Source organism: Leptodactylus fuscus, unplaced genomic scaffold (assembly GCF_031893055.1).
Source record: "Leptodactylus fuscus isolate aLepFus1 unplaced genomic scaffold, aLepFus1.hap2 HAP2_SCAFFOLD_95, whole genome shotgun sequence".
Taxonomy (NCBI): domain Eukaryota; kingdom Metazoa; phylum Chordata; class Amphibia; order Anura; family Leptodactylidae; genus Leptodactylus; species Leptodactylus fuscus.
The window spans coordinates 196,495-222,371 of NW_027441001.1; the positions used below are offsets into that span (position 1 = coordinate 196,495).

The window sequence follows — 25,877 nt, forward strand, 5'->3', positions numbered from 1 at the left end:
GTCGGCCTCTCCTCTCCTGACATGGATGATAACAGATAGTAATAGATTGTATTCTCCTGTCCTACAGTCGGCCTCTCCTCTCCTGACATGGCTGATAACAGACAGTAAGAGATTGTATTCTCCTGTCCTACAGTCGGCCTCTCCTCTCCTGACATGGCTGATAACAGATAGTAATAGATTGTATTCTCCTGTCCTACAGTCGGCCTCTCCTCTCCTGACATGGCTGATAACACATAGTAATAGATTGTATTCTCCTGTCCTACAGTCGGCCTCTCCCCTCCTGACATGGCTGATAACAGATAGTAATAGATTGTATTCCCCTGTCCTACAGTCGGCCTCTCCTCTCCTGACATGGCTGATAACAGATAGTAATAGATTGTATTCTCCTGCCCTACAGTCGGCCTCTCCCCTCCTGACATGGCTGATAACAGATAGTGATAGATTGTATTCCCCTGTCCTACAGTCGGCCTATCCTCTCCTGACATGACTGATAACAGATAGTAATAGATTGTATTCCCCTGTCCTACAGTCGGCCTCTCCTCTCCTGACATGGTGATAACAGATAGTAATAGATTGTATTCCCCTGTCCTACAGTCGGCCTCTCCTCTCCTGACATGGTGATAACAGATAGTAATAGATTGTATTCCCCTGTCCTACAGTCGGCCTCTCCTCTCCTGACATGGTGATAACAGATAGTAATAGATTGTATTCCCCTGTCCTACAGTCGGCCTCTCCTCTCCTGACATGGTGATAACAGATAGTAATAGATTGTATTCCCCTGTCCTACAGTCGGCCTCTCCTCTCCTGACATGGCTGATAACAGATAGTAATAGATTGTATTCCCCTGTCCTACAGTCGGCCTCTCCTGACATGGCTGATAACAGATAGTAATAGATTGTATTCCCCTGTCCTACAGTCGGCCTCTCCTGACATGGCTGATAACAGATAGTAATAGATTGTATTCCCCTGTCCTACAGTCGGCCTCTCCCCTCTCCTGACATAGCTGATAACAGATAGTAATAGATTGTATTCTTCTGTCCTACAGTCGGCCTCTCCCCTCCTGACATGGCTGATAACAGATAGTAATAGATTGTATTCTCCTGTCCTACAGTCGGCCTCTCCTCTCCTGACATGGCTGATAACAGATAGTAATAGATTGTATTCTCCTGTCCTACAGTCGGCCTCTCCTGACACGGCTGATAACAGATAGTAATAGATTGTATTCCCCTGTCCTACAGTCGGCCTCTCCTCTCCTGACATGGCTCATAACAGATAGTAATAGATTGTATTCCCCTGTCCTACAGTCGGCCTCTCCTCTCCTGACATGGCTGATAACAGATAGTAATAGATTGTATTCTCCTGTCCTACAGTCGGCCTCTCCTCTCCTGACATGGCTGATAACAGATAGTAATAGATTGTATTCCCCTGTCCTACAGTCGGCCTCTCCTGACATGGCTGATAACAGATAGTAATAGATTGTATTCCCCTGTCCTACAGTCGGCCTCTCCCCTCTCCTGACATAGCTGATAACAGATAGTAATAGATTGTATTCTTCTGTCCTACAGTCGGCCTCTCCTCTCCTGACATGGCTGATAACAGATAGTAATAGATTGTATTCCCCTGTCCTACAGTCGGCCTCTCCTCTCCTGACATGGCTGATAATAGATAGTAATAGATTGTATTCCCCTGTCCTACAGTCGGCCTCTCCTGACATGGCAGATAACAGATAGTAATAGATTGTATTCCCCTGTCCTACAGTCGGCCTCTCCTCTCCTGACATGGCTGATAATAGATAGTAATAGATTGTATTCCCCTGTCCTACAGTCGGCCTCTCCTGACATGGCAGATAACAGATAGTAATAGATTGTATTCTCCTGTCCTACAGTCGGCCTCTCCTGACACGGCTGATAACAGATAGTAATAGATTGTATTCCCCTGTCCTACAGTCGGCCTCTCCTGACATGGCTGATAACAGATAGTAATAGATTGTATTCCCCTGTCCTACAGTCGGCCTCTCCTCTCCTGACATGGCTGATAACAGATAGTAATAGATTGTATTCCCCTGTCCTACAGTCGGCCTCTCCTGACATGGCAGATAACAGATAGTAATAGATTGTATTCTCCTGTCCTACAGTCGGCCTCTCCTGACACGGCTGATAACAGATAGTAATAGATTGTATTCCCCTGTCCTACAGTCGGCCTCTCCTGACATGGCTGATAACAGATAGTAATAGATTGTATTCCCCTGTCCTACAGTCGGCCTCTCCTCTCCTGACATGGCTGATAACAGATAGTAATAGATTGTATTCCCCTGTCCTACAGTCGGCCTCTCCTGACATGGCTGATAACAGATAGTAATAGATTGTATTCCCCTGTCCTACAGTCGGCCTCTCCTGACATGGCTGATAACAGATAGTAATAGATTGTATTCCCCTGTCCTACAGTCGGCCTCTCCCCTCTCCTGACATAGCTGATAACAGATAGTAATAGATTGTATTCTTCTGTCCTACAGTCGGCCTCTCCCCTCCTGACATGGCTGATAACAGATAGTAATAGATTGTATTCTCCTGTCCTACAGTCGGCCTCTCCTCTCCTGACATGGCTGATAACAGATAGTAATAGATTGTATTCTCCTGTCCTACAGTCGGCCTCTCCTGACACGGCTGATAACAGATAGTAATAGATTGTATTCCCCTGTCCTACAGTCGGCCTCTCCTCTCCTGACATGGCTCATAACAGATAGTAATAGATTGTATTCCCCTGTCCTACAGTCGGCCTCTCCTCTCCTGACATGGCTGATAACAGATAGTAATAGATTGTATTCTCCTGTCCTACAGTCGGCCTCTCCTCTCCTGACATGGCTGATAACAGATAGTAATAGATTGTATTCCCCTGTCCTACAGTCGGCCTCTCCTGACATGGCTGATAACAGATAGTAATAGATTGTATTCCCCTGTCCTACAGTCGGCCTCTCCCCTCTCCTGACATAGCTGATAACAGATAGTAATAGATTGTATTCTTCTGTCCTACAGTCGGCCTCTCCTCTCCTGACATGGCTGATAACAGATAGTAATAGATTGTATTCCCCTGTCCTACAGTCGGCCTCTCCTCTCCTGACATGGCTGATAACAGATAGTAATAGATTGTATTCCCCTGTCCTACAGTCGGCCTCTCCTCTCCTGACATGGCTGATAATAGATAGTAATGGATTGTATTCCCCTGTCCTACAGTCGGCCTCTCCTGACATGGCAGATAACAGATAGTAATAGATTGTATTCTCCTGTCCTACAGTCGGCCTCTCCTGACACGGCTGATAACAGATAGTAATAGATTGTATTCCCCTGTCCTACAGTCGGCCTCTCCTGATATGGCTGATAACAGATAGTAATAGATTGTATTCCCCTGTCCTACAGTCGGCCTCTCCTCTCCTGACATGGCTGATAACAGATAGTAATAGATTGTATTCCCCTGTCCTACAGTCGGCCTCTCCTGACATGGCTGATAACAGATAGTAATAGATTGTATTCCCCTGTCCTACAGTCGGCCTCTCCCCTCTCCTGACATAGCTGATAACAGATAGTAATAGATTGTATTCTTCTGTCCTACAGTCGGCCTCTCCCCTCCTGACATGGCTGATAACAGATAGTAATAGATTGTATTCTCCTGTCCTACAGTCGGCCTCTCCTCTCCTGACATGGCTGATAACAGATAGTAATAGATTGTATTCTCCTGTCCTACAGTCGGCCTCTCCTGACACGGCTGATAACAGATAGTAATAGATTGTATTCCCCTGTCCTACAGTCGGCCTCTCCTCTCCTGACATGGCTCATAACAGATAGTAATAGATTGTATTCCCCTGTCCTACAGTCGGCCTCTCCTCTCCTGACATGGCTGATAACAGATAGTAATAGATTGTATTCTCCTGTCCTACAGTCGGCCTCTCCTCTCCTGACATGGCTGATAACAGATAGTAATAGATTGTATTCCCCTGTCCTACAGTCGGCCTCTCCTGACATGGCTGATAACAGATAGTAATAGATTGTATTCCCCTGTCCTACAGTCGGCCTCTCCCCTCTCCTGACATAGCTGATAACAGATAGTAATAGATTGTATTCTTCTGTCCTACAGTCGGCCTCTCCTCTCCTGACATGGCTGATAACAGATAGTAATAGATTGTATTCCCCTGTCCTACAGTCGGCCTCTCCTCTCCTGACATGGCTGATAACAGATAGTAATAGATTGTATTCCCCTGTCCTACAGTCGGCCTCTCCTCTCCTGACATGGCTGATAATAGATAGTAATGGATTGTATTCCCCTGTCCTACAGTCGGCCTCTCCTGACATGGCAGATAACAGATAGTAATAGATTGTATTCTCCTGTCCTACAGTCGGCCTCTCCTGACACGGCTGATAACAGATAGTAATAGATTGTATTCCCCTGTCCTACAGTCGGCCTCTCCTGATATGGCTGATAACAGATAGTAATAGATTGTATTCCCCTGTCCTACAGTCGGCCTCTCCTCTCCTGACATGGCTGATAACAGATAGTAATAGATTGTATTCCCCTGTCCTACAGTCGGCCTCTCCTGACATGGCTGATAACAGATAGTAATAGATTGTATTCCCCTGTCCTACAGTCGGCCTCTCCTCTCCTGACATGGCTGATAACAGATAGTAATAGATTGTATTCTCTTGTCCTACAGTCGGCCTCTCTTGACATGGCTGATTACAGATAGTAATAGACTGTATTCCCCTGTCCTACAGTCGGCCTCTCCTCTCCTGACATGGCTGATAACAGATAGTAATAGATTGTATTCCTCTGTCCTACAGTCGGCCTCTCCTGACATGGCTGATAACAGATAGTAATAGATTGTATTCCCCTGTCCTACAGTCGGCCTCTCCTCTCCTGACATGGCTGATAACAGATAGTAATAGATTGTATTCCCCTGTCCTACAGTCGGCCTCTCTTGACATGGCTGATTACAGATAGTAATAGACTGTATTCCCCTGTCCTACAGTCGGCCTCTCCCCTCCTGACATGGCTGATAACAGATAGTAATAGATTGTATTCCCCTGTCCTACAGTCGGCCTCTCCTCTCCTGACATGGCTGATAACAGATAGTAATAGATTGTATTTTCCTGTCCTACAGTCGGCCTCTCCTCTCCTGACATGGCTGATAACAGATAGTAATAGATTGTATTCCCCTGTCCTACAGTCGGCCTCTCCTGACATGGCTGATAACAGATAGTAATAGATTGTATTCCCCTGTCCTACAGTCGGCCACTCCCCTCTCCTGACATAGCTGATAACAGATAGTAATAGATTGTATTCCCCTGTCCTACAGTCGGCCTCTCCCCTCTCCTGACATAGCTGATAACAGATAGTAATAGATTGTATTCTCCTGTCCTACAGTCGGCCTCTCCTCTCCTGACATTGCTGATAACAGATAGTAATAGATTGTATTCTCCTGTCCTACAGTCGGCCTCTCCTGACACGGCTGATAACAGATAGTAATAGATTGTATTCCCCTGTCCTACAGTCGTCCTCTCCTGACATGGCTGATAACAGATAGTAATAGATTGTATTTCCCTGTCCTACAGTCGGCCTCTCCTCTCCTGACATGGCTGATAACAGATAGTAATAGATTGTATTCCCCTGTCCTACAGTCGGCCTCTCCTGACATGGCTGATAACAGATAGTAATAGATTGTATTCTCCTGTCCTACAGTCGGCCTCTCCTGACATGGCTGATAACAGATAGTAATAGATTGTATTCCCCTGTCCTACAGTCGGCCTCTCCTCTCCTGACATGGCTGATAACAGATAGTAATAGATTGTATTCTCTTGTCCTACAGTCGGCCTCTCTTGACATGGCTGATTACAGATAGTAATAGACTGTATTCCCCTGTCCTACAGTCGGCCTCTCCTCTCCTGACATGGCTGATAACAGATAGTAATAGATTGTATTCCCCTGTCCTACAGTCGGCCTCTCCTGACATGGCTGATAACAGATAGTAATAGATTGTATTCCCCTGTCCTACAGTCGGCCTCTCCCCTCTCCTGACATAGCTGATAACAGATAGTAATAGATTGTATTCTTCTGTCCTACAGTCGGCCTCTCCCCTCCTGACATGGCTGATAACAGATAGTAATAGATTGTATTCTCCTGTCCTACAGTCGGCCTCTCCTCTCCTGACATGGCTGATAACAGATAGTAATAGATTGTATTCTCCTGTCCTACAGTCGGCCTCTCCTCTCCTGACATGGCTGATAACAGATAGTAATAGATTGTATTCTCCTGTCCTACAGTCGGCCTCTCCTCTCCTGACACGGCTGATAACAGATAGTAATAGATTGTATTCCCCTGTCCTACAGTCGGCCTCTCCTCTCCTGACATGGCTCATAACAGATAGTAATAGATTGTATTCCCCTGTCCTACAGCCGGCCTCTCCTCTCCTGACATGGCTGATAACAGATAGTAATAGATTGTATTCTCCTGTCCTACAGTCGGCCTCTCCTCTCCTGACATGGCTGATAACAGATAGTAATAGATTGTATTCCCCTGTCCTACAGTCGGCCTCTCCTGACATGGCTGATAACAGATAGTAATAGATTGTATTCCCCTGTCCTACAGTCGGCCTCTCCCCTCTCCTGACATAGCTGATAACAGATAGTAATAGATTGTATTCTTCTGTCCTACAGTCGGCCTCTCCTCTCCTGACATGGCTGATAACAGATAGTAATAGATTGTATTCCCCTGTCCTACAGTCGGCCTCTCCTCTCCTGACATGGCTGATAATAGATAGTAATAGATTGTATTCCCCTGTCCTACAGTCGGCCTCTCCTGACATGGCAGATAACAGATAGTAATAGATTGTATTCCCCTGTCCTACAGTCGGCCTCTCCTCTCCTGACATGGCTGATAATAGATAGTAATAGATTGTATTCCCCTGTCCTACAGTCGGCCTCTCCTGACATGGCAGATAACAGATAGTAATAGATTGTATTCCCCTGTCCTACAGTCGGCCTCTCCTCTCCTGACATGGCTGATAATAGATAGTAATAGATTGTATTCCCCTGTCCTACAGTCGGCCTCTCCTGACATGGCAGATAACAGATAGTAATAGATTGTATTCTCCTGTCCTACAGTCGGCCTCTCCTGACACGGCTGATAACAGATAGTAATAGATTGTATTCCCCTGTCCTACAGTCGGCCTCTCCTGACATGGCTGATAACAGATAGTAATAGCTTGTATTCCCCTGTCCTACAGTCGGCCTCTCCTCTCCTGACATGGCTGATAACAGATAGTAATAGATTGTATTCCCCTGTCCTACAGTCGGCCTCTCCTGACATGGCAGATAACAGATAGTAATAGATTGTATTCTCCTGTCCTACAGTCGGCCTCTCCTGACACGGCTGATAACAGATAGTAATAGATTGTATTCCCCTGTCCTACAGTCGGCCTCTCCTGACATGGCTGATAACAGATAGTAATAGATTGTATTCCCCTGTCCTACAGTCGGCCTCTCCTCTCCTGACATGGCTGATAACAGATAGTAATAGATTGTATTCCCCTGTCCTACAGTCGGCCTCTCCTGACATGGCTGATAACAGATAGTAATAGATTGTATTCCCCTGTCCTACAGTCGGCCTCTCCTGACATGGCTGATAACAGATAGTAATAGATTGTATTCCCCTGTCCTACAGTCGGCCTCTCCCCTCTCCTGACATAGCTGATAACAGATAGTAATAGATTGTATTCTTCTGTCCTACAGTCGGCCTCTCCCCTCCTGACATGGCTGATAACAGATAGTAATAGATTGTATTCTCCTGTCCTACAGTCGGCCTCTCCTCTCCTGACATGGCTGATAACAGATAGTAATAGATTGTATTCTCCTGTCCTACAGTCGGCCTCTCCTGACACGGCTGATAACAGATAGTAATAGATTGTATTCCCCTGTCCTACAGTCGGCCTCTCCTCTCCTGACATGGCTCATAACAGATAGTAATAGATTGTATTCCCCTGTCCTACAGTCGGCCTCTCCTCTCCTGACATGGCTGATAACAGATAGTAATAGATTGTATTCTCCTGTCCTACAGTCGGCCTCTCCTCTCCTGACATGGCTGATAACAGATAGTAATAGATTGTATTCCCCTGTCCTACAGTCGGCCTCTCCTGACATGGCTGATAACAGATAGTAATAGATTGTATTCCCCTGTCCTACAGTCGGCCTCTCCCCTCTCCTGACATAGCTGATAACAGATAGTAATAGATTGTATTCTTCTGTCCTACAGTCGGCCTCTCCTCTCCTGACATGGCTGATAACAGATAGTAATAGATTGTATTCCCCTGTCCTACAGTCGGCCTCTCCTCTCCTGACATGGCTGATAACAGATAGTAATAGATTGTATTCCCCTGTCCTACAGTCGGCCTCTCCTCTCCTGACATGGCTGATAATAGATAGTAATAGATTGTATTCCCCTGTCCTACAGTCGGCCTCTCCTGACATGGCAGATAACAGATAGTAATAGATTGTATTCTCCTGTCCTACAGTCGGCCTCTCCTGACACGGCTGATAACAGATAGTAATAGATTGTATTCCCCTGTCCTACAGTCGGCCTCTCCTGACATGGCTGATAACAGATAGTAATAGATTGTATTCCCCTGTCCTACAGTCGGCCTCTCCTCTCCTGACATGGCTGATAACAGATAGTAATAGATTGTATTCCCCTGTCCTACAGTCGGCCTCTCCTGACATGGCTGATAACAGATAGTAATAGATTGTATTCCCCTGTCCTACAGTCGGCCTCTCCTCTCCTGACATGGCTGATAACAGATAGTAATAGATTGTATTCTCTTGTCCTACAGTCGGCCTCTCTTGACATGGCTGATTACAGATAGTAATAGACTGTATTCCCCTGTCCTACAGTCGGCCTCTCCTCTCCTGACATGGCTGATAACAGATAGTAATAGATTGTATTCCTCTGTCCTACAGTCGGCCTCTCCTGACATGGCTGATAACAGATAGTAATAGATTGTATTCCCCTGTCCTACAGTCGGCCTCTCCTCTCCTGACATGGCTGATAACAGATAGTAATAGATTGTATTCCCCTGTCCTACAGTCGGCCTCTCTTGACATGGCTGATTACAGATAGTAATAGACTGTATTCCCCTGTCCTACAGTCGGCCTCTCCCCTCCTGACATGGCTGATAACAGATAGTAATAGATTGTATTCCCCTGTCCTACAGTCGGCCTCTCCTCTCCTGACATGGCTGATAACAGATAGTAATAGATTGTATTTTCCTGTCCTACAGTCGGCCTCTCCTCTCCTGACATGGCTGATAACAGATAGTAATAGATTGTATTCCCCTGTCCTACAGTCGGCCTCTCCTGACATGGCTGATAACAGATAGTAATAGATTGTATTCCCCTGTCCTACAGTCGGCCTCTCCCCTCTCCTGACATAGCTGATAACAGATAGTAATAGATTGTATTCCCCTGTCCTACAGTCGGCCTCTCCCCTCTCCTGACATAGCTGATAACAGATAGTAATAGATTGTATTCTCCTGTCCTACAGTCGGCCTCTCCTCTCCTGACATTGCTGATAACAGATAGTAATAGATTGTATTCTCCTGTCCTACAGTCGGCCTCTCCTGACACGGCTGATAACAGATAGTAATAGATTGTATTCCCCTGTCCTACAGTCGTCCTCTCCTGACATGGCTGATAACAGATAGTAATAGATTGTATTTCCCTGTCCTACAGTCGGCCTCTCCTCTCCTGACATGGCTGATAACAGATAGTAATAGATTGTATTCCCCTGTCCTACAGTCGGCCTCTCCTGACATGGCTGATAACAGATAGTAATAGATTGTATTCTCCTGTCCTACAGTCGGCCTCTCCTGACATGGCTGATAACAGATAGTAATAGATTGTATTCCCCTGTCCTACAGTCGGCCTCTCCTCTCCTGACATGGCTGATAACAGATAGTAATAGATTGTATTCTCTTGTCCTACAGTCGGCCTCTCTTGACATGGCTGATTACAGATAGTAATAGACTGTATTCCCCTGTCCTACAGTCGGCCTCTCCTCTCCTGACATGGCTGATAACAGATAGTAATAGATTGTATTCCCCTGTCCTACAGTCGGCCTCTCCTGACATGGCTGATAACAGATAGTAATAGATTGTATTCCCCTGTCCTACAGTCGGCCTCTCCCCTCTCCTGACATAGCTGATAACAGATAGTAATAGATTGTATTCTTCTGTCCTACAGTCGGCCTCTCCCCTCCTGACATGGCTGATAACAGATAGTAATAGATTGTATTCTCCTGTCCTACAGTCGGCCTCTCCTCTCCTGACATGGCTGATAACAGATAGTAATAGATTGTATTCTCCTGTCCTACAGTCGGCCTCTCCTGACACGGCTGATAACAGATAGTAATAGATTGTATTCCCCTGTCCTACAGTCGGCCTCTCCTCTCCTGACATGGCTCATAACAGATAGTAATAGATTGTATTCCCCTGTCCTACAGTCGGCCTCTCCTCTCCTGACATGGCTGATAACAGATAGTAATAGATTGTATTCTCCTGTCCTACAGTCGGCCTCTCCTCTCCTGACATGGCTGATAACAGATAGTAATAGATTGTATTCCCCTGTCCTACAGTCGGCCTCTCCTGACATGGCTGATAACAGATAGTAATAGATTGTATTCCCCTGTCCTACAGTCGGCCTCTCCCCTCTCCTGACATAGCTGATAACAGATAGTAATAGATTGTATTCTTCTGTCCTACAGTCGGCCTCTCCTCTCCTGACATGGCTGATAACAGATAGTAATAGATTGTATTCCCCTGTCCTACAGTCGGCCTCTCCTCTCCTGACATGGCTGATAATAGATAGTAATAGATTGTATTCCCCTGTCCTACAGTCGGCCTCTCCTGACATGGCAGATAACAGATAGTAATAGATTGTATTCCCCTGTCCTACAGTCGGCCTCTCCTCTCCTGACATGGCTGATAATAGATAGTAATAGATTGTATTCCCCTGTCCTACAGTCGGCCTCTCCTGACATGGCAGATAACAGATAGTAATAGATTGTATTCTCCTGTCCTACAGTCGGCCTCTCCTGACACGGCTGATAACAGATAGTAATAGATTGTATTCCCCTGTCCTACAGTCGGCCTCTCCTGACATGGCTGATAACAGATAGTAATAGCTTGTATTCCCCTGTCCTACAGTCGGCCTCTCCTCTCCTGACATGGCTGATAACAGATAGTAATAGATTGTATTCCCCTGTCCTACAGTCGGCCTCTCCTGACATGGCAGATAACAGATAGTAATAGATTGTATTCTCCTGTCCTACAGTCGGCCTCTCCTGACACGGCTGATAACAGATAGTAATAGATTGTATTCCCCTGTCCTACAGTCGGCCTCTCCTGACATGGCTGATAACAGATAGTAATAGATTGTATTCCCCTGTCCTACAGTCGGCCTCTCCTCTCCTGACATGGCTGATAACAGATAGTAATAGATTGTATTCCCCTGTCCTACAGTCGGCCTCTCCTGACATGGCTGATAACAGATAGTAATAGATTGTATTCCCCTGTCCTACAGTCGGCCTCTCCTGACATGGCTGATAACAGATAGTAATAGATTGTATTCCCCTGTCCTACAGTCGGCCTCTCCCCTCTCCTGACATAGCTGATAACAGATAGTAATAGATTGTATTCTTCTGTCCTACAGTCGGCCTCTCCCCTCCTGACATGGCTGATAACAGATAGTAATAGATTGTATTCTCCTGTCCTACAGTCGGCCTCTCCTCTCCTGACATGGCTGATAACAGATAGTAATAGATTGTATTCTCCTGTCCTACAGTCGGCCTCTCCTGACACGGCTGATAACAGATAGTAATAGATTGTATTCCCCTGTCCTACAGTCGGCCTCTCCTCTCCTGACATGGCTCATAACAGATAGTAATAGATTGTATTCCCCTGTCCTACAGTCGGCCTCTCCTCTCCTGACATGGCTGATAACAGATAGTAATAGATTGTATTCTCCTGTCCTACAGTCGGCCTCTCCTCTCCTGACATGGCTGATAACAGATAGTAATAGATTGTATTCCCCTGTCCTACAGTCGGCCTCTCCTGACATGGCTGATAACAGATAGTAATAGATTGTATTCCCCTGTCCTACAGTCGGCCTCTCCCCTCTCCTGACATAGCTGATAACAGATAGTAATAGATTGTACTCTTCTGTCCTACAGTCGGCCTCTCCTCTCCTGACATGGCTGATAACAGATAGTAATAGATTGTATTCCCCTGTCCTACAGTCGGCCTCTCCTCTCCTGACATGGCTGATAACAGATAGTAATAGATTGTATTCCCCTGTCCTACAGTCGGCCTCTCCTCTCCTGACATGGCTGATAACAGATAGTAATAGATTGTATTCTCCTGTCCTACAGTCGGCCTCTCCTCTCCTGACATGGCTGATAATAGATAGTAATAGATTGTATTCCCCTGTCCTACAGTCGGCCTCTCCTGACATGGCAGATAACAGATAGTAATAGATTGTATTCTCCTGTCCTACAGTCGGCCTCTCCTGACACGGCTGATAACAGATAGTAATAGATTGTATTCCCCTGTCCTACAGTCTGCCTCTCCTGACATGGCTGATAACAGATAGTAATAGATTGTATTCCCCTGTCCTACAGTCGGCCTCTCCTCTCCTGACATGGCTGATAACAGATAGTAATAGATTGTATTCCCCTGTCCTACAGTCGGCCTCTCCTGACATGGCTGATAACAGATAGTAATAGATTGTATTCCCCTGTCCTACAGTCGGCCTCTCCTCTCCTGACATGGCTGATAACAGATAGTAATAGATTGTATTCTCTTGTCCTACAGTCGGCCTCTCTTGACATGGCTGATTACAGATAGTAATAGACTGTATTCCCCTGTCCTACAGTCGGCCTCTCCTCTCCTGACATGGCTGATAACAGATAGTAATAGATTGTATTCCTCTGTCCTACAGTCGGCCTCTCCTGACATGGCTGATAACAGATAGTAATAGATTGTATTCCCCTGTCCTACAGTCGGCCTCTCCTCTCCTGACATGGCTGATAACAGATAGTAATAGATTGTATTCCCCTGTCCTACAGTCGGCCTCTCTTGACATGGCTGATTACAGATAGTAATAGACTGTATTCCCCTGTCCTACAGTCGGCCTCTCCCCTCCTGACATGGCTGATAACAGATAGTAATAGATTGTATTCCCCTGTCCTACAGTCGGCCTCTCCTCTCCTGACATGGCTGATAACAGATAGTAATAGATTGTATTTTCCTGTCCTACAGTCGGCCTCTCCTCTCCTGACATGGCTGATAACAGATAGTAATAGATTGTATTCCCCTGTCCTACAGTCGGCCTCTCCTGACATGGCTGATAACAGATAGTAATAGATTGTATTCTTCTGTCCTACAGTCGGCCTCTCCCCTCTCCTGACACGGCTGATAACAGATAGTAATAGATTGTATTCCCCTGTCCTACAGTCGGCCTCTCCTGACATGGCTGATAACAGATAGTAATAGATTGTATTCCCCTGTCCTACAGTCGGCCTCTCCCCTCTCCTGACATAGCTGATAACAGATAGTAATAGATTGTATTCCCCTGTCCTACAGTCGGCCTCTCCCCTCTCCTGACATAGCTGATAACAGATAGTAATAGATTGTATTCTCCTGTCCTACAGTCGGCCTCTCCTCTCCTGACATTGCTGATAACAGATAGTAATAGATTGTATTCTCCTGTCCTACAGTCGGCCTCTCCTGACACGGCTGATAACAGATAGTAATAGATTGTATTTCCCTGTCCTACAGTCGGCCTCTCCTCTCCTGACATGGCTGATAACAGATAGTAATAGATTGTATTCCCCTGTCCTACAGTCGGCCTCTCCTGACATGGCTGATAACAGATAGTAATAGATTGTATTCTCCTGTCCTACAGTCGGCCTCTCCTGACATGGCTGATAACAGATAGTAATAGATTGTATTCCCCTGTCCTACAGTCGGCCTCTCCTCTCCTGACATGGCTGATAACAGATAGTAATAGATTGTATTCTCTTGTCCTACAGTCGGCCTCTCTTGACATGGCTGATTACAGATAGTAATAGACTGTATTCCCCTGTCCTACAGTCGGCCTCTCCTCTCCTGACATGGCTGATAACAGATAGTAATAGATTGTATTCCCCTGTCCTACAGTCGGCCTCTCCTCTCCTGACATGGCTGATAACAGATAGTAATAGATTGTATTCTCCTGTCCTACAGTCGGCCTCTCCTCTCCTGACATGGCAGATAACAGATAGTAATAGATTGTATTCCCCTGTCCTACAGTCGGCCTCTCCTCTCCTGACATGGCTGATAACAGATAGTAATAGATTGTATTCTCCTGTCCTACAGTCGGCCTCTCCTGACATGGCAGATAACAGATAGTAATAGATTGTATTCCCCTGTCCTACAGTCGGCCTCTCCTCTCCTGACATGGCTGATAACAGATAGTAATAGATTGTATTCTCCTGTCCTACAGTCGGCCTCTCCTGACATGGCTGATAACAGATAGTAATAGATTGTATTCCCCTGTCCTACAGTCAGCCTCTCCTGACACGGCTGATAACAGATAGTAATAGATTGTATTCCCCTGTCCTACAGTCGGCCTCTCCTGACATGGCTGATAACAGATAGTAATAGATTGTATTCCCCTGTCCTACAGTCGGCCTCTCCTGACACGGCTGATAACAGATAGTAATAGATTGTATTCCCCTGTCCTACAGTCGGCCTCTCCTCTCCTGACATGGCTGATAACAGATAGTAATAGATTGTATTCCCCTGTCCTACAGTCGGCCTCTCTTGACATGGCTGATTACAGATAGTAATAGACTGTATTCCCCTGTCCTACAGTCGGCCTCTCCCCTCCTGACATGGCTGATAACAGATAGTAATAGATTGTATTCCCCTGTCCTACAGTCGGCCTCTCCTCTCCTGACATGGCTGATAACAGATAGTAATAGATTGTATTCTCTTGTCCTACAGTCGGCCTCTCTTGACATGGCTGATTACAGATAGTAATAGACTGTATTCCCCTGTCCTACAGTCGGCCTCTCCTCTCCTGACATGGCTGATAACAGATAGTAATAGATTGTATTCCTCTGTCCTACAGTCGGCCTCTCCTGACATGGCTGATAACAGATAGTAATAGATTGTATTCCCCTGTCCTACAGTCGGCCTCTCCTCTCCTGACATGGCTGATAACAGATAGTAATAGATTGTATTCCCCTGTCCTACAGTCGGCCTCTCTTGACATGGCTGATTACAGATAGTAATAGACTGTATTCCCCTGTCCTACAGTCGGCCTCTCCCCTCCTGACATGGCTGATAACAGATAGTAATAGATTATATTCCCCTGTCCTACAGTCGGCTTCTCCTCTCCTGACATGGCTGATAACAGATAGTAATAGATTGTATTTTCCTGTCCTACAGTCGGCCTCTCCTCTCCTGACATGGCTGATAACAGATAGTAATAGATTGTATTCCCCTGTCCTACAGTCGGCCTCTCCTGACATGGCTGATAACAGATAGTAATAGATTGTATTCCCCTGTCCTACAGTCGGCCTCTCCCCTCTCCTGACATAGCTGATAACAGATAGTAATAGATTGTATTCCCCTGTCCTACAGTCGGCCTCTCCCCTCTCCTGACATAGCTGATAACAGATAGTAATAGATTGTATTCTCCTGTCCTACAGTCGGCCTCTCCTCTCCTGACATTGCTGATAACAGATAGTAATAGATTGTATTCTCCTGTCCTACAGTCGGCCTCTCCTGACACGGCTGATAACAGATAGTAATAGATTGTATTCCCCTGTCCTACAGTCGTCCTCTCCTGACATGGCTGATAACAGATAGTAATAGATTGTATTTCCCTGTCCTACAGTCGGCCTCTCCTCTCCTGACATGGCTGATAACAGATAGTAATAGATTGTATTCCCCTGTCCTACAGTCGGCCTCTCCTGACATGGCTGATAACAGATAGTAATAGATTGTATTCTCCTGTCCTACAGTCGGCCTCTCCTGACATGGCTGATAACAGATAGTAATAGATTGTATTCCCCTGTCCTACAGTCGGCCTCTCCTCTCCTGACATGGCTGATAACAGATAGTAATAGATTGTATTCTCTTGTCCTACAGTCGGCCTCTCTTGACATGGCTGATTACAGATAGTAATAGACTGTATTCCCCTGTCCTACAGTCGGCCTCTCCTCTCCTGACATGGCTGATAACAGATAGTAATAGATTGTATTCCCCTGTCCTACAGTCGGCCTCTCCTCTCCTGACATGGCTGATAACAGATAGTAATAGATTGTATTCTCCTGTCCTACAGTCGGCCTCTCCTCTCCTGACATGGCAGATAACAGATAGTAATAGATTGTATTCCCCTGTCCTACAGTCGGCCTCTCCTCTCCTGACATGGCTGATAACAGATAGTAATAGATTGTATTCTCCTGTCCTACAGTCGGCCTCTCCTGACATGGCAGATAACAGATAGTAATAGATTGTATTCCCCTGTCCTACAGTCGGCCTCTCCTCTCCTGACATGGCTGATAACAGATAGTAATAGATTGTATTCTCCTGTCCTACAGTCGGCCTCTCCTGACATGGCTGATAACAGATAGTAATAGATTGTATTCCCCTGTCCTACAGTCAGCCTCTCCTGACACGGCTGATAACAGATAGTAATAGATTGTATTCCCCTGTCCTACAGTCGGCCTCTCCTGACATGGCTGATAACAGATAGTAATAGATTGTATTCCCCTGTCCTACAGTCGGCCTCTCCTGACACGGCTGATAACAGATAGTAATAGATTGTATTCCCCTGTCCTACAGTCGGCCTCTCCTCTCCTGACATGGCTGATAACAGATAGTAATAGATTGTATTCCCCTGTCCTACAGTCGGCCTCTCTTGACATGGCTGATTACAGATAGTAATAGACTGTATTCCCCTGTCCTACAGTCGGCCTCTCCCCTCCTGACATGGCTGATAACAGATAGTAATAGATTGTATTCCCCTGTCCTACAGTCGGCCTCTCCTCTCCTGACATGGCTGATAACAGATAGTAATAGATTGTATTCCCCTGTCCTACAGTCGGCCTCTCCTGACATGGCTGATAACAGATAGTAATAGATTGTATTCCCCTGTCCTACAGTCGGCCTCTCCTCTCCTGACATGGCTGATAACAGATAGTAATAGATTGTATTCTCCTGTCCTACAGTCGGCCTCTCCTCTCCTGACATGGCAGATAACAGATAGTAATAGATTGTATTCCCCTGTCCTACAGTCGGCCTCTCCTCTCCTGACATGGCTGATAACAGATAGTAATAGATTGTATTCTCCTGTCCTACAGTCGGCCTCTCCTGACATGGCAGATAACAGATAGTAATAGATTGTATTCCCCTGTCCTACAGTCGGCCTCTCCTCTCCTGACATGGCTGATAACAGATAGTAATAGATTGTATTCTCCTGTCCTACAGTCGGCCTCTCCTGACATGGCTGATAACAGATAGTAATAGATTGTATTCCCCTGTCCTACAGTCAGCCTCTCCTGACACGGCTGATAACAGATAGTAATAGATTGTATTCCCCTGTCCTACAGTCGGCCTCTCCTGACATGGCTGATAACAGATAGTAATAGATTGTATTCCCCTGTCCTACAGTCGGCCTCTCCTGACACGGCTGATAACAGATAGTAATAGATTGTATTCCCCTGTCCTACAGTCGGCCTCTCCTCTCCTGACATGGCTGATAACAGATAGTAATAGATTGTATTCCCCTGTCCTACAGTCGGCCTCTCTTGACATGGCTGATTACAGATAGTAATAGACTGTATTCCCCTGTCCTACAGTCGGCCTCTCCCCTCCTGACATGGCTGATAACAGATAGTAATAGATTGTATTCCCCTGTCCTACAGTCGGCCTCTCCTCTCCTGACATGGCTGATAACAGATAGTAATAGATTGTATTCCCCTGTCCTACAGTCGGCCTCTCCTGACACGGCTGATAACAGATAGTAATAGATTGTATTCCCCTGTCCTACAGTCGGCCTCTCCTCTCCTGACATGGCTGATAACAGATAGTAATAGATTGTATTCCCCTGTCCTACAGTCGGCCTCTCCTGACACGGCTGATAACAGATAGTAATAGATTGTATTCTCCTGTCCTACAGTCGGCCTCTCCTCTCCTGACATGGCTGATAACAGATAGTAATAGATTGTATTCTCCTGTCCTACAGTCGGCCTCTCCTCTCCTGACATGGCTGATAACAGATAGTAATAGACTGTATTCCCCTGTCCTACAGTCGGCCTCTCCCCTCCTGACATGGCTGATAACAGATAGTAATAGATTGTATTCCCCTGTCCTACAGTTGGCCTCTCCTCTCCTGACATGGCTGATAACAGATAGTAATAGATTGTATTCTCCTGTCCTACAGTCGGCCTCTCCTCTCCTGACATGGCTGATAACAGATAGTAATAGATTGTATTCCCCTGTCCTACAGTCGGCCTCTCCTGACATGGCTGATAACAGATAGTAATAGATTGTATTCCCCTGTCCTACAGTCGGCCTCTCCTCTCCTGACATGGCTGATAACAGATAGTAATAGACTGTATTGGGGGTGGTACCTGCTGGGCTCCGGCCTGTGTTTCGCGCTCGGGTCCGTCCATACGTTCTGCAGGTCACATATATGAGGTTCATTCCCCTTTATAATAAGAGAAGATGAGTTTCTTTATTAGTCATGTGACCTGTAGGATACATTGTATCCACTGCTGGTGAGTATACAGTATAATGTATCGGGGTGTATTGTGATGTCATCAGTGTTGTCACCTGCAGGAACACCAGCACATCACTGAAGAGCAGGACTCGGTCATATCTTGTGGGTGACACGGTGAGCGGAATATTCTTACTGTCTTCTTGTAGTCGCCGTTCTGTGGTATAGAGAGTGGTCTGTGGGCAGGACAGAGGATACAGCGTGTCAGCACAAGCACGTCTGATCCAGTATATAGGGGGTTATCATATTGTAGCTGAAGTCCACAGTATACAAGGATCATATACACACTGTATACACACCTCCCCCTCCCCCACCTACCACCAGTTTGCTGGACATGGAGCTCCACAGTATCTTGGTCTGAGCGGCTTCGTCCAGCGCCTGACTGATAAACGTCTGTAATTGCACAAAAGCAGTGATGGAATCCGCGAGAGAAGCGTCCTGTACGAGAGAAAGCGGCTGATCAGCGGCGTCACTGTGTGCGCAGAATATACAGTATCATCCTCCTACTGTGCCCAAGAGCTTGTCATCTAATAACAGGGGACTCATCCACATGTATGTACAGACATCAGAGACACAACCATATATATATATATATATATATATATATATATATATATATATATATATATAACGTGTTGCGTGCAGCTCCGGCTGTGATTGGAGTCGAGCCATCCTGTACCTTGCCCAGCGTTGCGCTCAGCCGGCTCAGTCGCGCCGTATACTGCTGCAGGTGATTCCTGAAGGGCTCGATAAGGACTCGCTGCAGCAGGACATGGACAGGGGGCTCCGACCCCTCCCCAATCAGCTCCAACAGGACTCGCTTATTCCCCTTCCAGTAGCTGCTGCAGAAAACAGGAACAATTCACGTGAGAAAAGTCAACAACGGGATCACTACATGGCAGTCACACAGCTTTCCAGGATCCCTACATGGCAGTCACACAGCTTTCCATGATCCCTACATGGCAGTCACACAGCTTTCCAGGATCCCTGCATGGCAGTCACACAGCTTTCCAGGATCCCTGCATGGCAGTCACACAGCTTTCCAGGATCCCTGCATGGCAGTCACACAGCTTTCCATGATCCCTACATGGCAGTCACCCAGCTTTCCATGATCCCTACATGGCAGTCACACAGCTTTCCAGGATCCCTGCATGGCAGTCACCCAGCTTTCCATGATCCCTGCATGGCAGCCACCCAGCTTTCCAGGATACCTACATGGCAGTCACCCAGCTTTCCCTAATCCCTACATGGCAGTCACCCAGCTTTCCAGGATACCTACATGGCAGTCACCCAGCTTTCCATGATCCCTGCATGGCAGTCACCCAGCTTTCCATGATCCCTGCATGGCAGCCACCCAGCTTTCCATGATCATTGCATGGCAGTCACCCAGCTTTCCATGATCCCTACATGGCAGCCATCCAGCTTTCCATGATCCCTGCATGGCATAACTGGAAAGATTCAGAAAGCCAGTAATATATCAAATTCACCCAGCTTTCTGGAGACTGGAACAACCCTGCGAGAGCCGTAGTAGCTGCCATGACACACTACTTTACCAGGATCGGAATGTCAGCTCTATGTAGTGATATATTTTACATCCTTGGGCTGCTGCACATTAGGCAGACTTGGGATTCAGGACTCTTGGAAAGATGGGTGAGAACCCTGTAGGAGGAGAAATGGCGGTCACAGGGATGGTCACCCACCTCTCCTGGAAGAGAAAAGAGATGGAAGATCCTGCAGGAGAAATATAGTTACTGGGAAAGCTGGATGTTATGGGAGAGACTGTTACATTTGTCAACAGACTCCGCCCCTCCAGAATCCCCTACTGACTGAGTCTCCGCCCCTGACAAGTCCCCTCCCGAATCTCCGCCCCTGACGACTCCACTCCTGAGTCTCCGCCCCTGAGGAGTCCCCTCCTGAGTCTCCGCCCCCTGACGAGTCCCCTCCCGAATCTCCACCCCTGACGAGTCCCCTCCCGAATCTCCGCCCCTGACGAGTCCCCTCCCAAATCTCCGCCCCTGACGAGTCCCCTCCCAAATCTCCGCCCCTGACGAGTCCCCTCCCGAATCTCCACCCCTGACGAGTCCCCTCCCGAATCTCCGCCCCTGACGAGTCCCCTCCCAAATCTCCGCCCCTGACGAGTCCCCTCCCAAGTCTCTACCCCTCTCTCCTCTCCCAAGTCCCACCCACTTTCTTGGCTCCGCCCATTACCTCGACCGTTTCGCTGATTTTTCAAATCCTCTCATCACCAGAAAATTAGTAAATGCAGCAATGTATCTGCAAGACAGACAGAAAGGGGTTTCACACAAAATACTCTGTGCTGCTGTGGGCATGAGACTGAATGTTACAATGTTACCTTCCTCTTGGGCGGTCCCCAATGCTGTAAGAGAACTCTCCAGCGCCGCCTCCATCTTCTTCTGGAACGGCCTCTCCTTGTGTCTTCTTACGTTCCGGGTTTCAATCTTCTAGGCCTTGGGCAGAGCCGAATGTGCATGCCTGGGCTACAAGAAAATGGCTGCTTACAGAGTAAGCTGGTGTAAGCGGCCATCTTCTTGTGGCCCGGGCATTCGCAGTCGGCTCTGCCCGAGGCCTAGAAGATTGAAACCCGGAACGTAAGAAGACACAAGGAGAGGCTGTTCCAGAAGAAGATGGAGGCGGCGCTGGAGAGTTCTATCGCCGTATTACTCACCCTGTATACACCTGGAAGAATGCACTCTGCTCTGTCAGTGGATACAGCTCCAGGGCGCCCCCCGCCGGCTGCTCACAGCATTGCTTTAGTGTTTGGAAGCATCCGGCAGTCAGATCCCAGATAGCATGGAAGCCGTCACTGAGAAGCTTCAACATCTTCAAGTAGTCAGACCCGAAATCCGGAACATCTGGGAAGAAGAGTTAGAATAGTACCAGGGGGCGGGGCTGTGACAACCTCTCAGACATGATATATACAGGGGGCGGGGCTGTGACAACCTCTCACACATGATATATACAGCTGGTTGTCAGTAACAGGGGGCGGAGCTGTGACAACCTCTCAGACATGATATATACAGCTGGTTGTCAGTAACAGGGGGCGGGGCTGTGACTACCTCTCAGACATGATATATACAGGCTGGTTGTCAGTAACAGGGGGCGGGGCTGTGACTACCTCTCAGACATGATATATACAGCTGGTTGTCAGTAACAGGGGGTGGGGCTGTGACTACCTCTCAGACATGATATATACAGGCTGGTTGTCAGTAACAGGGGGCGGAGCTGTGACTACCTCTCAGACATGATATATACAGCTGGTTGTCAGTAACAGGGGGCGGGGCTGTGACTACCTCTCAGACATGATATATACAGCTGGTTGTCAGTAACAGGGGGCGGGGCTGTGACTACCTCTCAGACATGATATATACAGCTGGTTGTCAGTAACAGGGGGCGGGGCTGTGACTACCTCTCAGACATGATATATACAGCTGGTTGTCAGTAACAGGGGGCGGGGCTGTGACTACCTCTCAGACATGATATATACAGGCTGGTTGTCAGTAACAGGGGGCGGGGCTGTGACTACCTCTCAGACATGATATATACAGCTGGTTGTCAGTAACAGGGGGCGGGGCTGTGACTACCTCTCAGACATGATATATACAGCTGGTTGTCAGTAACAGGGGGCGGGGCTGTGACTACCTCTCAGACATGATATATACAGCTGGTTGTCAGTAACAGGGGGCGGGGCTGTGACTACCTCTCAGACATGATATATACAGGCTGGTTGTCAGTAACAGGGGGCGGGGCTGTGACTACCTCTCAGACATGGTATATACAGCTGGTTGTCAGTAACAGGGGGCGGGGCTGTGACTACCTCTCAGACATGATATATACAGGCTGGTTGTCAGTAACAGGGGGCGGGGCTGTGACTACCTCTCAGACATGATATATACAGGCTGGTTGTCAGTAACAGGGGGCGGGGCTGTGACTACCTCTCAGACATGATATATACAGGCTGGTTGTCAGTAACAGGGGGCGGGGCTGTGACTACCTCTCAGACATGGTATATACCGGGGGCGGAGCTGTGACTACCTCTCAGACATGATATATACAGGCTGGTTGTCAGTAACAGGGGGCGGAGCTGTGACTACCTCTCAGACATGATATATACAGCTGGTTGTCAGTAACAGGGGGCGGAGCTGTGACTACCTCTCAGACATGGTATATACAGGCTGGTTGTCAGTAACAGGGGGCGGGGCTGTGACTACCTCTCAGACATGATATATACAGCTGGTTGTCAGTAACAGGGGGCGGGGCTGTGACTACCTCTCAGACATGATATATATACAGGCTGGTTGTCAGTAACAGGGGGCGGGGCTGTGACTACCTCTCAGACATGATATATACAGCTGGTTGTCAGTAACAGGGGGCGGGGCTGTGACAACCTCTCAGACATGATATATACAGGCTGGTTGTCAGTAACAGGGGGCGGGGCTGTGACAACCTCTCAGACATGATATATACAGGGGGCGCGGCTGTGACTACCTCTCAGACATGATATATACAGCTGGTTGTCAGTAACAGGGGGCGGGGCTGTGACTACCTCTCAGACATGATATATACAGGGGCGGGGCTGTGACTACCTCTCAGACATGGTATATACAGGGGGCGGGGCTGTGACTACCTCTCAGACATGATATATACAGGGGGCGGGGCTGTGACTACCTCTCAGACATGATATATACAGGGGGCGGGGCTGTGACTACCTCTCAGACATGGTATATACAGGGGGCGGGGCTGTGACTACCTCTCAGACATGATATATACAGGGGGCGGGGCTGTGACTACCTCTCAGACATGATATATACAGGCTGGTTGTCAGTAACAGGGGGCGGGGCTGTGACTACCTCTCAGACATGGTATATACAGGCTGGTTGTCAGTAGTAATAGGTGAATAGCTGTGCTGTAGTATAAGGGGGTGTCTTAGAGGGATTGATTACTTACCTGTGACCTGTAGCAATCGGTTTAGGACAATGGTGTTGATCTGGGACAGTGATGATAAGAAATCTTCCTCTGCTTTCCTTAGATTTTCTGTTTCTGTGCTGATGATATTCTGTACATGAGATAGATGAGTATATAGATTATTATATACCCCATTATACAATTCTCCCCGTATATACTCCCCCAGGCGTCCCCCGGCCCGTCACCTTTATCATGATGAGGTGGTCATAATAAGAAGTCTATGGACATTCTGACCCCGCTGCTCCAGGCGTCTCCTGCATGTGGCTCCCAGGGGCCGCTATGTTCCTTGTTATGGAGATGGACAACTAGGGGGCATTGGGGGCAACTAGAGCAGGACATGGGGGCATATAATGTTAGGGTGACTGTAGCAGCATTATACTGTGTGGGGTACAATGTGGATGAGATTGGGCGGAGTCAATGTGGGAGTGGGTGGAGCTCAGTTTTCTGCCCCTCTTTCTGTCCTTTGGTGTATTAAGATGACTGTAATGTAACCTCATGTAATAATATATTTGTATCTTCGTGCCTGCCTCGTATATTTCAGGGCGCCATCTTATTCATGTAGCTTACTGATATATCGCCATCATATTCCGCAGCGCTGTACACACATTATCACTCACTGCCCAATATAGGTTTATATATACCCCCCTTATATAATCGCCCCCAGCCTTAATAGTTATTGTATATAGCTCCTATATATCTGTGTGTGTATGTGAGGAGAATTTATTCATAATAAAGAGATACAGTATATAATTATATAACGATTATTAATAAGGGGTGGGTCTTATATTAGTGTGGCTGGTGGAATGATTATAATAAGGGGGTGTTATATAAAAGGAGGGACTATTAATAAGCCCAGGTGGGGAATTTTAGGTAACTCGTCAGAGGACTTGGTTTTGCATGGGTATATTTAATTTTTTGTTTCTGTAGGTTGGTTAGGTTTGGTTGCTATGGAAAGCTGGTGTAAAACTGTGTGTATGTGAAGACTGAAGAACCTGCAAGTTTCCATTGGTCCATAAGCGTCATGTGATCACATGTATCTCGTAATAGTATGGATATCATTAAAAAACCTGCCATCAGTTGTTACCTAGAATAACGCTCTGCTACATCTGTACATACCCAGCTCTGCTACATCTCTGCATAGGCACAGTATACCCAGCTCTGCTACATCTCTGCATAGGCACAGTATACCCAGCTCTGCTACATCTGTACATACTCAGCTCTGCTACATCTCTGCATAGGCACAGTATACCCAGCTCTGCTACATCTCTGCATAGGCACAGTATACCCAGCTCTGCTACATCTCTGCATAGGCACAGTATACCCAGCTCTGCTACATCTCTGTAAACCCAGCTCTGCTACATCTGCCAATGTGGAGTAAAGGTGTTTTCCCCTCCAGTGTGTCAGCACTGCCTGGAGCAGATCAGATAATATGCAGATGCTTGTACACAATGGACTGAGGGTTAGCTGAGTGTTATATAGAGAGATAACAGACCTGGGACCTGAGATAAGCGGCTGCAGGAGCAGTGTAATACAGTATGTGACCATAAATCCAGAACAGTAGTGAAGCCATGTCATTTACCGGGATACAAAGTAGCCGATGTGTTACTCCAGGTTACAGAGTATCTATGGGACATGTAATATAGTATGTGCCCATAAATCCAGAACAGTAGTGAAGCCATGTCATGTACCGGGATACAAAGCAGCCGATGTGTTACTCCAGGTTACAGAGTATCTATGGGACATGTAATATAGTATGTGATCATAAATCCAGAACAGTAGTGAAGCCATGTCATTTACCGGGATACAAAGCAGCCGATGTGTTACTGCAGGTTACAGAGTATCTATGGGACATGTAATATAGTATGTGATCATAAATCCAGAACAGTAGTGAAGCCATGTCATGTACCAGGATAAAACATTCAAATCCCAACTGAGCAAAACCTGTAATGTTATATCCCATATGTTCATTAGAAGTTCAGCTGACCCTGCTTGCTCCCTGGGGGTCACAGTCCAGTATGTCTGGTGTTTGTC

The 25,877-nt window shown here is 47.0% G+C and overlaps 1 protein-coding gene across 2 annotated transcripts in view; it reads right to left on the reverse strand.

Annotated features, from left to right (window-relative positions):
* Positions 1-25,877, reverse strand: part of ALS2CL (ALS2 C-terminal like) — an 88,653-nt gene that overhangs the window by 47,942 nt on the left and 14,834 nt on the right. For both annotated transcript variants that reach the window (XM_075262099.1, XM_075262098.1), the window contains exons 4-10: positions 23,829-23,937; positions 21,550-21,736; positions 21,072-21,137; positions 19,543-19,705; positions 19,182-19,301; positions 18,920-19,039; positions 18,718-18,794 (exon numbers count right to left, since the gene is read on the reverse strand). In XM_075262099.1, coding sequence (XP_075118200.1) covers positions 18,718-18,794; positions 18,920-19,039; positions 19,182-19,301; positions 19,543-19,705; positions 21,072-21,137; positions 21,550-21,736; positions 23,829-23,937 — 842 coding nt within the window. The remainder of the gene's footprint in view (positions 1-18,717; positions 18,795-18,919; positions 19,040-19,181; positions 19,302-19,542; positions 19,706-21,071; positions 21,138-21,549; positions 21,737-23,828; positions 23,938-25,877) is intronic.